Source organism: Mytilus californianus, unplaced genomic scaffold, assembly GCF_021869535.1.
Source record: "Mytilus californianus isolate M0D057914Y unplaced genomic scaffold, xbMytCali1.0.p SCAF_10, whole genome shotgun sequence".
Classification (NCBI taxonomy): domain Eukaryota; kingdom Metazoa; phylum Mollusca; class Bivalvia; order Mytilida; family Mytilidae; genus Mytilus; species Mytilus californianus.
The window spans coordinates 56,875,407-56,893,655 of record NW_026262582.1 but is presented as its reverse complement, the minus strand read 5'-3'; the positions used below and the strand labels follow the sequence as shown (position 1 = coordinate 56,893,655).

Sequence of the window (18,249 nt, the reverse complement as noted above, 5' to 3'; positions counted from 1 at the left end):
ATTGTACCACAAGGTTCCATATCACAAAGGGAAGGCTGTAATTGATTTTGGGGGTAATTGCCTCAAAATGTTAGGAATTAGGGGCCAAAAAAGGGGCAAAAAACAAGCATTTTTCTAGTTTCATGACAATAACTTGTGTGTAAGTGTTTGGATATTTCTGAAATTGTACTACAAGGTTCCATATCACAAAGGGGAAGCTGGAATTGAGTTTGGGGGTAATTGCCCGAAACGTTTAGGAATTGGGGGCCAAAAAGGGGCCAAAAATAAGCATTTTTCTAGTTTCCAGACAATAACTTGTGTTCAAGTGTATGGATCTCTCTGAAATTGTACTGCAAGGTACCATACCACAAAGGGAAGGCTGAGATTGAGTTTGGGGGTGATGAATCATAAGGGGGTTCAAAAAATTTTGGGGGGGGATTTTTTTTTTTCTTTTTTTCCTTTTTTTTTTCTTTTAAAATTTTCCATTTTAAGTTGGTTATTTCTGATTTATATTTAAAAGCAAATAATAATGATATGGTAGGAGATACACACCAAACAGGATGTGTAAATTATTATATAATAAGTATTGTGCAATAGCAAGAAATTTTCAATTGCACAGTATTGCACAATAGCAAGAAATCTTCAATTGCACAGTATTGCGCAATAGCAAGAAATCTTCAATTGCACAGTATTGCGCAATAGCAAGAAATATCCAATAGCACAATATTGCGCAATAGCAAGAAATTGTCAATTGTACAGTATTGCGCAATAGCAAGAAATAATCAATTGCACAGTATTGTGCAAAAGAAGATACTTCGTATAAATTGCTTATTTCTTGATCAATTTCAATGGGGTTTTATTCTTGAATTCTTGGGGTTCTTTAATATGCTGAATCTAACCGTGTATTAAGTTTTTGGATATTGGGCCCCGTTTTTAAATTGGTCCACATTGAGGTCCAAAGGGTCCAAAATTTTACTTTGTTTGATTTCATCAAAAATTGAATTATTGGGGTTCTTTGATATGCCGAATCTAACCGTGTATTTAGATTCTTAATTTTTGGTTCTGTTTTCAAATTGGTCTACATAAAGGTCCAAAGGGTCCAAAATTAAACTTAGTTTGATTTCAACAAAAATTGAATATATGGGGTTCTTTGATATGCTGAATCTAACCATGTATTTAGATTTTTGATTATGGGCCCAGTTTTCAAGTTGGTCCAAATCGGGGTCCAAAATTAAACTTTGTTTGATTTCAACAAAAATTGAATTTATGGGGTTCTTTGATATGCTGAATCTAACCATGTATTTAGATTTTTGATTATGGGCCCAGTTTTCAAGTTGGTCCAAATCGGGGTCCAAAATTAAACTTTGTTTGATTTCAACAAAAATTGAATATATGGGGTTCTTTGATATGCTGAATCTAACCATGTATTTAGATTTTTGATTGTTGGGCCCCGTTATCAACTTTGTCCACATTGAGATCAAAAGGGTCCAAAATTAAACTTTGTTTGATTTCATCAAAAATTGAATATATGGGGTTCTTTGATATGCTGAATCTAACCATGTATTTAGATTTTTGATTATGGGCCCAGTTTTCAAGTTGGTCCAAATCGGGGTCCAAAATTAAACTTTGTTTGATTTCAACAAAAATTGAATATATGGGGTTCTTTGATATGCTGAATCTAACCATGTATTTAGATTTTTGATTATGGGCCCAGTTTTCAAGTTGGTCCAAATCGGGGTCCAAAATTAAACTTTGTTTGATTTCAACAAAAATTGAATATATGGGGTTCTGTAATATGCTGAATCTAACCGTGTATTAAGTTTTTGGATTTTGGGCCCCGTTTTTAAATTGGTCCACATTGAAGTCCAAAGGGTCCAAAATTTAACTTTGTTTGATTTCATCAAAAATTGAATTATTGGGGTTCTTTGATATGCCGAATCTAACCGTGTATTTAGATTCTTAATTTTTGGTTCCGTTTTCAAATTGGTCTACATAAAGGTCCAAAGGGTCCAAAATTAAACTTAGTTTGATTTTAACAAAAATTGAATTTTTAGGGTTCTTTGATATGCTGAATCTAAACATGTATTTAGATTTTTGATTATGGGCCCAGTTTTCAAGTTGGTCCAAATCGGGGTCCAAAATTAAACTTTGTTTAATTTCAACAAAAATTGAATATATGGGGTTCTTTGATATGCTGAATCTAACCATGTATTTAGATTTTTGATTTTTGGGCCCTGTTATCATTTTTGTCCACATTGAGATCAAAAGGGTCCAAAATTAAACTTTGTTTGATTTCATCAAAAATTGAATTCTTGGGGTTCTTTGATATGCTGAATCTAACCATGTATTTAGATTTTGGATATTGGACCATAATAGGTGAATGTCCAATTTAAAATTTTTAAGTTCTTAGACCACATTCATTCTGTGTCAGAAACCTATGCTGTGTCAAATATTTAATCACAATCCAAATTCAGAGCTGTATCAAGCTTGAATGTTGTGTCCATACTTGCCCCAACTGTTCAGGGTTCGACCTCTGCGGTCGTATCAAGCTGCGCCCTGCGGAGCATTTTATCTGTAATAAAACTGCCACTCCAGTATAGTAGTATAATCTTGAGGGCCCTCCTAATAACTGTAATAATGCCTACGGGAAATATTGGCTAATGATCGCTAATCACTTTTTACCTGTGTTTTTAATTCACACCTGACATTGATCACAAGCTCAGAACTAATATCATAAAGAAATTAAAATTCTATGACAACTGTCTTCCTTATTAAGTCTCCCAAACGAAGTTTGGGAAGACTTATTGTTTTTGCTCAGTTCTTATTATTATTATTATTCTTCTTCCTCTTCCTCTTCCTCTTCCTCTTCCGCCGCTTTTAAATTTGAACTTGTCCGCACCCGTTCTCCAAAACCGCTTGTCAGATTAACTTAGGGTTTCACAATATGTTAGACTAACATGTCTAGTGGTGCAATCAGGGTTTAGTTTGTGCAATGGGGTTTATAAAGGGGTACTTTGAGGGGCAAAAAGAAAAGAGGGTTTTACTATAGAACCCTATGGGATTTTATTTTTTTAAATTTTCAAATGATTATAAATTGAAAACCGTTTGTGATAGACACAATCTTTTTAATTGAAAATGTTCTAAATGATAAAACCCATTAAATGAAATACAGGGTTAGTCCCCAGGGGTCATCCCCACCCCCTGCCATTTAAGAAAGTTCTAATACCTTGTAAGTGGTCAAGATCCCCACCCCTAAACCACATATATTCTGGTTTGTCATGCTAAGATGGTTTGAATGATATACAGGGTTAGTCCCCAGGGGTCATCCCGACCCCCTGCCATTTGAGAAAGTTCTAATATCTTGAAAATGGTCGAGATCCCCACCCCTAAACCATATATATTCTGGTTTGTCATGCTAAGATGGTTTGAATGATATACAGGGTTAGTTCCCAGGGGTCATCCCGACCCCCTGTCATTTGAGAAAGTTCTAATATCTTGTAAATGGTCGAGATCCCCACCCCTAAACCATATATATTCTGGTTTGTCATGATAAAGCACATGAAATGAAATACAGAGTTAGTCCCCAGGGGTCACCCCCACCCCATGCCATTTAAGAAAGTTCTAATAATTTGTAATTGGTCGAGATCCCCACCCCTAAACCATATATATTCTGGTTTGTCATGCTAAGATGGTTTTAATGATATACAGGGTTAGTCCCCAGGGGTCATCCCGACCCCCTGCCATTTGAGAAAGTTCTAATAATTTGTAATTGGTCGAGATCCCCACCCCTAAACCATATATATTCTGGTTTGTCATGCTAAGATGGTTTGAATGATATACAGGGTTAGTCCCCAGGGGTCATCCCGACCCCCTGCCATTTGAGAAAGTTCTAATATCTTGTAAATGGTCGAGATCCCCACCCCTAAACCATATATAATCTGGTTTGTCATGCTAAGATGGTTTGAATGATATACAGGGTTAGTCCCCAGGGGTCATCCCGACCCCCTGCCATTTGAGAAAGTTCTAATATCTTGTAAATGGTCGAGATCCCCACCCATAAACCATATATATTCTGGTTTGTCATGATAAAGCACATGAAATGAAATACAGGGTTAGTCCTCAGGGGTCACCCCCACCCCCAGCCATTCAAGAAAGTTCTAATGTAAGTGGTTAAGATCCCCACCCCTAAACCATATATATTCTGGTTTGTCATGCTATGATGGTTTGAATGATCTACAGGGTTAGTCCCCAGGGGTCATCCTGACCCCCTGACATTTAAGAAAGTTCTAATATCTTGTAAGTGGTCAAGATCCCCACCCCTAAACCATATATATTCTGGTTTGTCATGATAAAGCACATCAAATGAAATACAGGGTTAGTCCCCAGGGGTCACCCCCAGCCCCTTCTATTTAAGAAAGTTCTAATATCTTGTAAGTGGTCAAGATCCCCACCCCTAAACCATATATATTCTGGTTTGTCATACCAAGATGGTTTGAATGATATACAGGGTTAGTCCCCAGGGGTCACCCCACCCCCTGCTATTTAAGAAAGCTCTAATATCTTGTTAGTGGTCAAGATCCCCACCCCTAAACCATATATATTCTGGTTTGTCATACCAAGATGGTTTGAATGATATACAGGGTTAGTCCCCAGGAGTCATCCCGACCTCCTGCCATTTGAGAAAGTTCTAATATCTTGTAAATGGTCGAGATCCCCACCCCTAAACCATATATATTCCTGTTCATCATGTCTCGAACATTTGAATGACGTATACGGTCAGTCCCCACTGGGTTCCCCCCACCCCCAATGTTCTAATATCTTGTAAATGGTCGAGATCCCCACCCCTAGACCATATATATTCCTGTTCGTCGTTTCTCGAACATTTGAATGATGTATAGGGTCAGTCCCCAGGGGTTCCCCCCACCCCCAATGTTCTAGTATCTTGTAAATGGTCGAGATCCCCACCCCTAAACCATATATATTCTGGTTTGTCATGCCAAGATGATTTGAATGATATACAGGGTTAGTCCCCAGGCATCACTAATGCATTAACTTTACTGGACCAAACCAATTTTCACTGGACTTTGTCCAATGTCAGGCGACACTGGGAATTACGAATTATGGGAGCTTCGTTTGGGAGACTTCGTAACAGCATCCTGTTACAATCATTTCTTGTTTTAAATACTTTTCAGCAAAGAAAATCGTCAATTCTGATTTAAAAATTAAAACTTAATTTAATTTACGTAGAAAAAAGTTATTTTTCACGAAGTACACATGTGCTTTATTTACTATGTAATACGCATGCATGAAATTGTCTTCAGCAGATTAGACACTTAATGGTAAAATGGAAAATGATTTCATGCTAAATTAAACGAGTGCAACTATTATCTGTTATTTCAAACACTTAAAAAAGGTAATAAAAGTAAAAAGCCAGTGATTTCCTGTCAATCTGACGAACAAAACGAATCCGGGAAATGAATCTGGAATTACTCGTACTTTAGTATTGTCGCAAAATTTCCGGTTTTAATTTCTTCTTCAAAATCGAAAGAAACGTTAGCGATGTATGAGAAATTTACCATTTTGAGTCATTAAAATCATTTCAATTTTAAACTGTTGCCTTCCCTGAACTGTTCTTGAACGTTTTTAGATAAATGGTAAGAAAATTCACGAAGTAAATGCAACGAAACAGTCAATTTAAGTTCACTGATGCTATGAATCTAGTGTGATTTCGACAATTTGAAAAAAAGGGCACCAACTTTTAAGTCATCTCAAAATGACCGCACATGTTTCAGTCCACTACATATGACATACATGTTTCAGTCCAGTACATAAGACTTACATTGCCAATGAGACAACTCTGCACAAGAGACCAAATGACACAGAAATTAACAACTATAGGTAACCGTACAGCCTTCAACAATGAGCAAAACCAATACCGCATAGTCAGCTATAAAATACATGTTTCATGTTCTAATGTATTCTAATGTTTCATGTAACATACATGTTTCAATCTAATACATTAGGACATACATGTTTCAGTCCAATACATTAGAACATACATGTTTCAGTCCACTACATAGGACATACATGTGTCAGTCCAATACATTAGAACATAAATGTTTCAGTCCAATACATTAGAACATGCATGTTTCAGTCCACTACATACGGTATACATGTCAGTCCAATACATTAGAACATACATGTTTCAGTCCAATACATTAGAACATACATGTTTCAGTCCAATACATATGACATACATGTTTCAGTCCAATACATTATTTAGAACATGCAAGTTTCAGTTTAATACGTTAGGACATACATGTTTCAGAATTTTTTAGATTCAAGAAATTTTATTAAAAAATGAATCATGAGAGCATTGACCATGTTGACTATTAAACCAAAATAAAATCAGGTAGGTCTGTACATTTGTAAAAATTGTCTCTAAAATTTTAAATAGCATGATGTGTAAGGTTAGCTATCTCACATGTTTTTTGTTATTTACTGTGCATTCATTATCAAAATGTTTACAAAAGTGCAGATCTATTGAACAATGAAAATTATAAGTTTCTTTTCATTTATCATCTTGTATCAATCAAAAGGGGCTGGTTTCACCAAAAAAAATCTTGACTAGGATTGATCATAGTTATACTGAAATGTTTATAACTTTTAAAAGTTTCTGTTATAATAAATGATGAACTTTATTTTAGGTTCTGATGGTCACACCCCGGTTACTTCGCAACAGCAACCACATCCAGCCACAAGGAGTGCTCCAATTCAAATCCCAATCACATCAACCCAGCCCTCAATGAATAGAACACATCCCCAACAGACAATATCAAATCCTCACCTTCAAATGTCACATGTGGTCCAAAACCAGGGATCAATTTATGGCCGAGTCATGTCACAGCAACCAACACCTCCTATGAATGGAAGGATGCATGTCCAACAGCCTTCCCCTAATATGAGAATGGTAACGCAACAACATCCATCACCGCACCTAGATATGTTGCAAGAGATATCTATGGAGGGAGGTCACATGACATCACATCATTTTCCTGTAAAAGAAGATGACAGGACAGGGGGAGAAAGTCCAGCATCAGATACTAGCAGAAGATCATCATGGTAAATTTATGTAGTCCGAAAAAAGGAAAACATTATACACATATTTGTTTGATGGAGATTATTCCAGAAACATGTTCCATTCATGCACTTTGAAAACAAGTCTGGTACAATTTTATATTACACAAAGAATATCTTTTTAAATACAATATTAAGCAAGGTTTTCTGTTTTTCTGCTATTTAACTATGATTTAATCCACTCACCTATGTAAATTTTTAAATGGCCTGGTAAACTTAACTTTAAAGTATTAAAAAAAAACAACCTCCAGTTTGATTATATTATTTACATGAACAAAAAATTGAATTGATGATGCTCTGCATAAAACATATTCTTACATATTTAATACTACTAGTCTGGAGCTTGTAAAAAGTAGATTTGGAATGACCATTACCATCCTTTATGTTCCTAGCTTCTTATAAAAATTGATTTGTTCAATCAATGCACAACTTTTCATAAATGATTGGTGTTTGTAAATAAGCTTAAGTTTTGTGTTTCAGCATGAGTCCAAATAGTACAACAAGTTCCCAGAATGCATGTGTAGAGGCTGGTCCACTAACAAACATGGGTGTTACTAAAGATCCAGCAGCTGATATGATGAACTCTTTAAAACAATATTACAATGAAAACTTAGTTAGCCATGTGTCTGGCTGGCAGGCTGAACATGCAGAAAGACAGGTAGGAAGATCAAATGTTAATGAAAACTTAGTTAGCCATGTGTCTGGCTTGCAGGCTGACAGTTTAATATAGATAAAATGTTACATATTCATGTAGTACAACATTAAATATATTTTTATTTAACATAAATAATCAGACACTACTTGTATTTATTATTGAATTTACAGCTTGTATAAGTATCCTGAATTTGAATTGTTTGATAGCTAGTGTATTTTTCATTTATATTCCTTTTTAAGATGAATATTGGTTATATTTCACCATCACAGGGGTAAATGCACAAAGGTATGCCTTTTTTACCCTCTCTTCCATGGCATTTGCCAAACTTATATTCCTTTTATACCCTTCACAGAGGTGCTTGAACATTAGTGTGCTTTATGAAATGTAGTTGCTTTTGCTTACATCAAAAAATGAAAGAAAAATGGAATCAGATTTCAGTTGTTTAACTTAACCATTTCTATTGATATTCGGTGTAATTAAAAAACCGTATATGTATTGTGATTAGGAGGGGTATTTGCGAAGACTTCAGAAGAAATCTCCTTAGCAATGCTAGTCGTGAAATTTTACCTGCTCTCAACTGGTGTGTTGGCAAAAAACCCTCCTGAACATGACATACCTCTTCAATACTTCTATAAGAAGTGTAATTGTCCTTATAGAAATTACTGATTTATTGTTTATATATATGTCAGTCAGAACTCAGACATAAGTAAGTCTAAATCTGCTTTTGACTCATAGTGGTCTAAATTTGTAGGTTTCTAGATTTGTCTCCCTTTAATTTAAGACAAATTATGACTTCAATAAGTCAATTAGTGTTAAGCAAGAAATATTTGACCTGAATTTAAAAGTTGCAAATATTGACTCCTACAAGTCGATAAGTTACCAAAATTGGTCAACTTCAAGACCTAAGCACATTTATAAAAAGGTCAAGCATCTTCATGAAATTATGACAACAGTGAAGTACAATGCTTTGTCTTCTAAAGAAAAATATGTTGAGAGCCTAAAAAAACGGAGATAATGTTTATTTACTTTACAATGCAACCATCTATAACCAAACAAAATGAGGAAAATAATCTTATGTTAAGTAAAAATGTTCAATTAGGTAATTAAAAATAGATAGCTCAGGTCCTTGTGAACTCTCAGACAGGTTTATGATGTCATAGGTGGTGCACATGTACATTGATTGTCAATTAAAGTTACCATAAATAGACATAACTTAATTAAGTCTGAAAATGAAAACACATTTTTATAATAAATACATTTTTGGACTTCTGTTAGTCAAAAACAAAAAACTACTTGTTTATGTCTGAGCTCTGACTATGTTGTTGTACCATGAAAAATGAGTATTTAGATAACATGACAAAAATGTTAATTCTTTTTTCAGGCAAATAGATATTGGGAAGAGGGTTTAAAGATTGGTAGTTTTCATTGTAGTCAAGTTAGTGTCAATTTAAAGAGAGCTAGATCATTAGTTAGACTGGCTGAAATACAATCGACACTTCATGAACAAAGGTAAGAACATAGGTCAATTGGTGGCAGAAAATCATTACACACCAAATCTTTCAAAACGAAATGAACCAAAGAAAAGTACTGTACACACTTTTTGAAACCAAAGCTACCAACAAATTTATTCTTTTAACTTTTGTCACAGAATGTATGACCTGCTAACCTACATTATGTTTACTTCATAAGAAAAATGTTCTATAGGCCATTCTTTGTCACAGGATTTTTTCAGTAATTAGTATAAGGCTAACTATATTTGGTATATTGTTTCATTGTAAAGAGATACTTTTAGTATAAAGACTATCATAATCAGTAAATTAGGAGCAACACATCAGAGTGTCTACATTGGGTTAAGCTGTTGTCAAGAAATGCAACAACTCACCAACTTTAAATTTTAAGTTCCATTATGATATAGATTGATTGGTGTTTAACGCCACTTTCAACACTATTGTGCTATTTCATGGCGGTCAGTTTTTATTGGTGGAGGAAGACAGGGTGTCCAGAGAGAACCACCGACCTTCAGTAGAAAAACTGACAAATTCTAGTCAATAAAGATTGGAGTCTAGTGCACCTAACCCTTGTGGGATTCAAACTCACAACCTCAGTGTTGACAGGCTAGTGATACAGTAGTTTGACTACTTAGACCACTCGGCCACCGTGGCCCCAAGTTTAATTATAAAACAGTCTTTAGCATTTTTAGAAATGAAAAGAAGTTTGGTAGATGAACATTGGTTAAAATCCTATAAAAAGTACACACATATTTTCCCAGTAACAGAGAAGGGATTTGGTGTTGGATAATCATGTTTGATGTTGAAATTGTTTATTTAATGGCCTGGCTACGATATCATTTGATCCCCATTCCCTGGTTCACTGATCATGGAAATTTGATGATGTGAAACCACTACATTCGTATGATTCTCAAGTTAGATTTTTAACCAGATTTTCGAAGGAAATATCGGTTATTAAAATGGTTATATACGGCGGGCGGCTGGGCGGCTCTGGCGGCTGCCAAACAACGTCCGCACAATAACATGAAAACGCTTTTACAATTTTTTGTCAAATTTAAATATGTTGTTTCCTGGGACTTAATGAAGGTCTCTATTAATTTTCAAGATTTTAGTATATCTCCTTTGTGAGTTATCGCCATTTTTAATATCCAAAAGTAGAATTTTTAAATATTTTACTGTTGTTATCTTTTTATGATTTGTCTTATCTCAGAATAAAAATTGGAGTGACAGATATATTTGAAAATTATCTATTTCCTAAGTGGTAATGATTATAAGCTATATCATTAGACATTTTGAAGATTATTACATTATTAATTATGTATGAGTACTATGTTAAACAACCATAGTTCTGTTCAGTTAGATAATATAAATATTTCAGCATATGATAATGATTTATTTTCATTATTAATTAGATCTTTGAAATATTTTAGCATATGATAATCATTGGAGTGACAGATTTATTTGAAAATTTACTGTTTTCTGATTGAAATATAGGGGAAGTCCATTGGGGTAACCCCTACCCCCCTTTTTTAGCTCACCTGGCCCGAAGGGCCAAGTGAGCTTTTCTCATCACTTGGCGTCCGGCGTCCGTCGTCGTTAGCTTTTTACAAAAATCTTCTCCTCTGAAACCACTGGGCCAAATTTAACCAAACTTGGCCACAATCATCATTAGGGTATCTAGTTTAAAAAATGTGTCCGATGACCCGGCCAACCAACCAAGATGGCCGCCATGGCTAAAAATAGAACATAGGGGTAAAATGTAGATTTTGGCTTATATCTCTGAAACCAAAGCATTTAGAGTAAATCTGACATAGGTAAAACTGATTATCAGGTCAAGATCTATCTGCCCTGAAATTTTCAGACAAATCTGACAACCTGTTGTTGGGTTGCTGCCCCTGAATTGGTAATTTTAAGGAAATTTGGCAGTTTTTGGTTATTATCTTGAATATTATTATAGATAGAGATAAACTGTAAACAGCAATAATGTTCAGCAAAGTAAGATCTACAAATAAGTTGTCATGACCAAAATTGTCAGTCGACCCCTTTAGGAGTTATTGCCCTTAATAGTCAATTGTTAACAATTTTTGTAAATTTTTGTAATCTTTTACAAAAATCTTCTTTTCTGAAACTACTGAGACAAATTTAACCATACTTGGCCATAATCATTATAAGGGTTTCTAGTTTAAAAAATTTGTCCGATGACCCCGCCTTCTAACCATCATGGCTGACTTGGTTAAAAATAGAACATAGGGGTAAAATGCAGTTTTTGGTTTATATCTCTGAAACTAAAGCATTTAGAGCAAATCTGACAGGTGGCAAAAATGTTCATCAGATTTAGATTTATCTGCCCTGAAATTTTCAGACGAATCCGACAACCCGTTGTTGGGTTGCTGCCCATGAGTTAGTAATTTTACAAAAATTTTGCAGTTTTTTGTTATTATCTTAGATATCATTATAATATCTAATATCTAATACTATTAATTATGATTTTAACCTTATTTTACATGATTTCCAAAGCATCAGTAAATACAGGTGAGCGACACAGGCTCTTGAGAGCCTCTAGTTTTGATAACTTGTAAACGGTCAAGATTCCCACCCAGAAACCATATATATTCTTGTATGGGACAATAAAACTAATCAAATGAAATATAGGGGAAGTCCTAGGGGGTAAACACTACCCCCTTCTTTTTGAAAACTTGTAAACGGTTAAGATCCCCACCCCTAAACCATATATATTCTTGTATTGGACAATAAAATAAAGCAAATTAAATTTAGGGGAAGTCCCCTGGGGTAACCCCTACACTCCTTTTTTTTGAAAACTTGTAAACGGTCAAGATCCCCACCGCGAAACCATATATATTGTTGTATGTTACAATAAAACAAATGAAATGAAATAAAAGGTGAGTTCCTTGGGGTCATTCCCACCTTCTTCCTGTTTAAGAACTTGTAAATGGTCGAGATCCCCGCCCCTAAACCATATATATACTTGTATGGGACAAAAAAACAAATCATATGAAATAAAGGGCAGGTCCCCTGGGAAAATTAATCAGTTTGTGTGTGTTATATTTGAACATAAATTAAATATATATAGGGTTCTTTAAGTGCTGAATCTAAACTTGTTTTTAATTAGATAATAATCTATTTTTATTATGAGATAAAGATTTTGACATTGATAGATAAGTTGCAGATCTGTATTATTTTTGACACATGAAAGAAACAATATTAGCAACTATTAATTAAATTTGATTATAATATGGAAATAGATATAACATCATATCTGATTTTAGAGAAGTATTTTGCTGGTTTTTTATTGGTTTATGTAAATAAGCTTGAGTTATTTGGTTGAAAAGTGAGGTGTTTAATTGATATCTAATTTTTGAGATTTATGAGTGGTTGTCATATCTAATTTTAGAGAATTATTTTGGTGTTTTGTTACTGGTTCATGGAAATAAATTTGAGTTTTATCTTGTAAACGGTGGAGATCCCCACCCCTAAACCATATATATTCTTGTATGAGACAATAAAACAAATCAAACAAAATATTGGGGGAGTCCCCAGAACCACCCCCTTATTTTTGAAAACTTGTAAACGGTCAAGATCCCCACCCTGAAACCATATATATTCTTGTATGGGACAATAAAACAAATCAAATGAAATATAAGGTGAGTCCCCTGGGGTCACCCCTACCCCATCCTGTTTGAGAACTTGTAAACTGTCGAGATCCCCACCCCTGAACCATATATATTCTTGTATGGGTCAATAAAACAAATCAAATGAAATATTGGGAAGTCCATGGGGGTAACCCCTACCCCCTTCTTTTTGATAACTTGTAAACGGTTGAGATCCCCACCTTGAAACCATATATATTCTTGTATGGGACAATAAAACTAATCAAATGAAGTAAAAGGCGAGTCCCCTGGGGTCACCCCAACCCCCTCCTGTTTGAGTACTTGTAAACGGTCGAGATCCCCACCCCTAAACCATATATATATTCTTGTATGGGACAATAACACAAATCAAATGAAAATATGGGGGAAGTCCATGGGGTCACCCCCACACCCTTCTTTTTGAGAACTTGTAAAAGGTCAAGATCCCCACCCCGAAACCATATATATTCTTGTATGGGACAATAAATCAAATCAAATCAAATATAGAAGAAGTCCATGGGGGTAACCCCCACCCCCTTCTTTTTGATAACTTGTAAACGGTCGAGATCTGCACCCCTAAACCATATATATTCTTGAATGGGACAATAAAACAAATCAAATGAAATTGAGGGAAAGTCCCCTGGGGTAATCCCTACCCCCTTCTTTTTGAAATCTTGTAAATGGTCAAGATCCCCACCTCGAAACCATATATATTCTTGTATGGGACAATAAAACAAATCAAATGAAATATAAGGTGAGTCCCCTTGGTTCACCCCACCCCCCTCCTGTTTAAGAACTTGTAAACGGTTGAGCTTTTCATTATTAATAAGATAATACCACATTGAGGTCCAAAGGGTCCTAAATTAAACTTTTGTTTAATTTCATCAAATATTGAATTCTTGGAGTGCTTTGATATGCTGATTCTAATATGTACTTAGATTTTGGATATTGGACCATAATAGGTATTTAAATGTCCAATTTCAAATATATCAGTTCTTTTACTACATTCATTTTGTGTCACAAACCTATGATGTGTCAAATATTCAATCACAATCCAAATTCAGAGCTGTTTTAAGTTTAAATGTAGTGTCCATACTTGCTCAACTGTTCAGAGTTCGACCTCTGCAGGAAAATCCGGTTTGCTGTCTCTCTGACAGCCTCTTGTTGTGGTTAAGATAGTTTACCATGAAATTGTGGTCACATCAATTGGAACTAAGCACATATGTTTATTTATGGTGTAAACTTATTAAATTATATGCCAAATTACTGTTTTGACTCTGATTTCACAGTTTGCTAAACATGGAAATAGGATAGTGTGAGCAGGGCATCATGTCCTATGGACTTCTATTCTTGTTAACCATTGTAATATTTACTGTATTAACTGCATTAAGTTTTATTATATAATAATTCATATTTTGTTTTAGGATCCTGTTTTTAAATCAACAAGTTCATCAGTTAGAAGGCATGAAGCCGCCATCATTTTCCTCATCACAGCCGTTCACGTCATCATCACAGTAACATGTAATATAGTGTGTATGAATGTGTCCAATGGTCAGATAAAGAAATAACAGACTCAACTTCAAATTATTTTGTGTTTAATATCAGACATTTATTTTCTGTAAGATGTTGTTCCATCTCATCAATGAATGTTTTGGTAAGGTAACACTTTTTTGTCAGTTAACATGAATTTGACTATTGTAATAAATAAGTATGAAATATGATTTAAGTTGTTAACTGGTATTGAGTGAAATATGTATTGCTTTGGCTAATGTAACACTGAACAACTAACCTGTATCATTGGAGTCAACACAACAATTTTGTGAATGGATTATGATTTATCTTAAAAATTACCTCAAATTGGCAGGTATCATATGTTAGTCTTTAGAAAAAGTTGACTCTACATAATAATGGGCAAATAAGATAAAACAAAAAAAGTTAATGGTTAACTTCTTTAAGTAACTGGAAATATACTAAATTCTAAAGTTGGACTTCATTTTGATCATTTTTGTTGATTGTAAAATTTATGATGGGGAAAAGCATTTTCTAAATTTTGAAGTTTCATGCTTTCAAAAATATCCACAATACAAGACAAATCTTGATAAAAAATTTTTTTTAAATCAAGTCATTGTTCTTTAAGGGCATACAATACAGTTACAAGATGTTGCTAGCGTGAAATGTTATTTTTCGCGATGTCAAACTGCGACATATCGGGAAAAGATGCATTGTTTGAGGGATTCTAATCATTAGCTTGAAAATGAGAACATGGAATCCTCTTTTATAAAATGACATTTGACTTGATACTGAATGAAGATTATTTGTTATAATTTTTATGAAGAAATCAGTGATGAAATTTTTTAGAATTAGATATTATACAGCAACAAAGGATAGAAATGTCCAAGAAAACGAAATTTCAAGCATATGTCCAAAATTTCTACCCCATTTATCTCTAAATTTAGCACATGAAGGTATATTTTTTTAGTATATATTTGTATTTTCTTGGTAAGAAATAGCTTGTATGCAAATTTCAAAAAAAAATCACCGTGGGATCAAAACTGTATTGTATGCCCTTAATGCTAACATTCAAAAATATATAAAAATACTTTAACTGTAAGAGAAATCTTTTTTTTTTATTTTGTTATATGCAAGATCAGTGTATAAATTTTTATGTTGGTTGCATAATAATTTGAAAAATAAAATATATAATATATTAATTCTAAACTTTTTAGAATGATAAGAACAAAGAAATCATAAAAATATTGTTTCTCAGAACTTTTTTTAAATGGCAGCTTTCTCTGTTTTTACTTACAGTTTAGAATTTTTAAAAGTAAAAATGATATCTTTATTTGATATTTTTTTTTTTTGCATGGATAGGGAACTGTCTCAAAGACATATACTCAACACCTTCATTTATTCCTATCTAATTGGTGGAAAATTGGCTCATGCTTATAAAGTAGATGGAAAAGGGGGAGTAAGAATCCTAAAATTAATGGTCATTTAGAATCCCATTGATATAAACCCTGTACTTAAGTAAGAGACTTACAGAAGATTGGTTTTAATGATAAAATGTAATGATGCTATCTTCTTTGATAGTTCTGTTTGCATTGGAAGACATTAGAATATCCCATACTTGATATCACATCAATTTTTAATATTTTTTGCATGATACTTGGCTATTAAAGGAATAATAATTGTCATAATCTGTGAAGATCTTATCAACCTTGACATGCAGCAATATGCCCTCTTTTATTGAAATGGGTTTAGTTTAAAAAAAACTGTTAAAATCAAATAGAGTTGCATGTCTGTTCTCAAATCTTTGTTATTAATTGACTTTTAAATATGTGATGCCATCTAACTAGAAACATAATTGTATTTAAAGATGGAATAAATTATTTTTTTTCATCAAATACACTGAATGTAAGTTCAAATTGTATGTCATAAAGAATTTCTAGAATTGAAAAAAAGTTTAATATTGGGTTTAAAACAGTGGTATGTTTAACATAATTTAGATTTTTACATCTTTTTAGCTCACCTGGCCCTTTAAGTGAGCTTTTCTCATCACTTGGCGTCTGTCGTCCGTTAACTTTTACAAAAATCTTCTCCTCTGAAACTACTGGGACCAAACATGGCCACAATCATCATTGAGGTATCTAGTTTAAAAAATGTGTCCGACAACCTGACCCCCCAACCAAGATGGCCGCCATGGCTAAAAATAGAACATAGGGGTAAAATGTAGATTTTGACTTATATCTCTGAAACTAAAGCATTTAGAGCAAATCTGACATGGGGTAAAATTGTTCGTCAGGTCAAGATCGATCTGCCCTGATATTTTCAGACAAATCAGACTACCCGTTGTTGGTTGCTGCCCCTGAATTGGTAATTTTGCAGTTTTTATACGACCGCAAAAATTAAAAATTTTTTGGTCCTATATTGGTATGACGTTGGCGTCGGCGTCGTCCGAAGACACATTGGTTTTCGCACTCTAACTTTAGTTTAAGTGAATGGATCTCCATGAAATTTTACCATAAGGTTCAATACCACAAAAGAAAGGTTGGGATTGATTTTGGGGGTTATGGTACCAACAGTTAAGGAATTAGGGGCCAAAAAGGGGCCAAAAATAAGCATTTTTGTAACTTCCATACAATAACTTGTGTGTAAGTGTATGGATCTCTCTGACATTGTACCACAAGGTTCCATATCACAAAGGGAAGGCTGTAATTGATTTTGGGGGTAATTGCCCCAAAATTTTAGGAATTAGGGGCCAAAAAAGGGGCAAAAAACAAGCATTTTTCTAGTTTCATGACAATAACTTGTGTGTAAGTGTTTGGATATTTCTGAAATTGTACTACAAGGTTCCATATCACAAAGGGAAAGCTGGAATTGAGTTTGGGGGTAATTGCCCGAAACGTATAGGAATTGGGGGCCAAAAAGGGGCCAAAAATAAGCATTTTTCTAGTTTCCAGACAATAACTTTTGTTCAAGTGTATGGATCTCTCTGAAATTGTACTGCAAGGTACCATACCACAAAGGGAAGGCTGGGATTGAGTTTGGGGGTGATGAATCATAAGGGGGTTCAAAAAATTTGGGGGGGGGGGGATTTTTTTTCTTTCTTTTTTTCCTTTTTTTTTCTTTCTTTTTTCTTTTAAAATTTTCCATTTTAAGTTGGTTATTTCTGATAAATATTTAAAAGCAAATAATAATGATATGGTAGGAGATACACACCAAACAGGATGTGTAAATTATTATATAATAAGTATTGTGCAATAGCAAGAAATTTTCAATTGCACAGTATTGCACAATAGCAAGAAATCTTCAATTGCACAGTATTGCCCAATAGCAAGAAATCTTCAATTGTACAGTATTGCGCAATAGCAAGAAATATCCAATAGCACAATATTGCGCAATAGCAAGAAATTGTCAATTGTACAGTATTGCACAATAGCAAGGAATATTCAATTGCACAGTATTGTGCAAAAGAAGATACTACGTATAAATTGCTTATTTCTTGATCAATTTCAATGGGGTTTTATTCTTGAATTCTTGGGGTTCTTTAATATGCTGAATCTAACCGTGTATTAAGTTTTTGGATTTTGGGCCCCGTTTATAAATTGGTCCACATTGAGGTCCAAAGGGTCCAAAATTTAACTTTGTTTGATTTCATCAAAAAGTGAATTATTGGGGTTTTTTGATATGCCGAATCTAACCGTGTATTTAGATTCTTAATTTTTGGTTCCGTTTTCAAATTGGTCTACATTAAGGTCCAAAGGGTCCAAAATTAAACTTAGTTTGATTTTAACAAAAATTGAATTTTTAGGGTTCTTTGATA

General features: G+C 34.0%; 1 protein-coding gene across 1 annotated transcript in view; it reads left to right on the top strand.

Moving 5' to 3' along the window:
* Window positions 1-14,634, top strand: part of LOC127718883 (WW domain-containing adapter protein with coiled-coil homolog) — a 53,590-nt gene extending 38,956 nt beyond the window's left edge. The window contains exons 10-13 of the mRNA XM_052224947.1: window positions 6,687-7,101; window positions 7,597-7,774; window positions 9,153-9,280; window positions 14,351-14,634. Coding sequence (XP_052080907.1) covers window positions 6,687-7,101; window positions 7,597-7,774; window positions 9,153-9,280; window positions 14,351-14,444 — 815 coding nt within the window. The 3' untranslated portion in view covers window positions 14,445-14,634. The remainder of the gene's footprint in view (window positions 1-6,686; window positions 7,102-7,596; window positions 7,775-9,152; window positions 9,281-14,350) is intronic.
* Window positions 14,635-18,249: the final 3,615 nt, after the last annotated feature.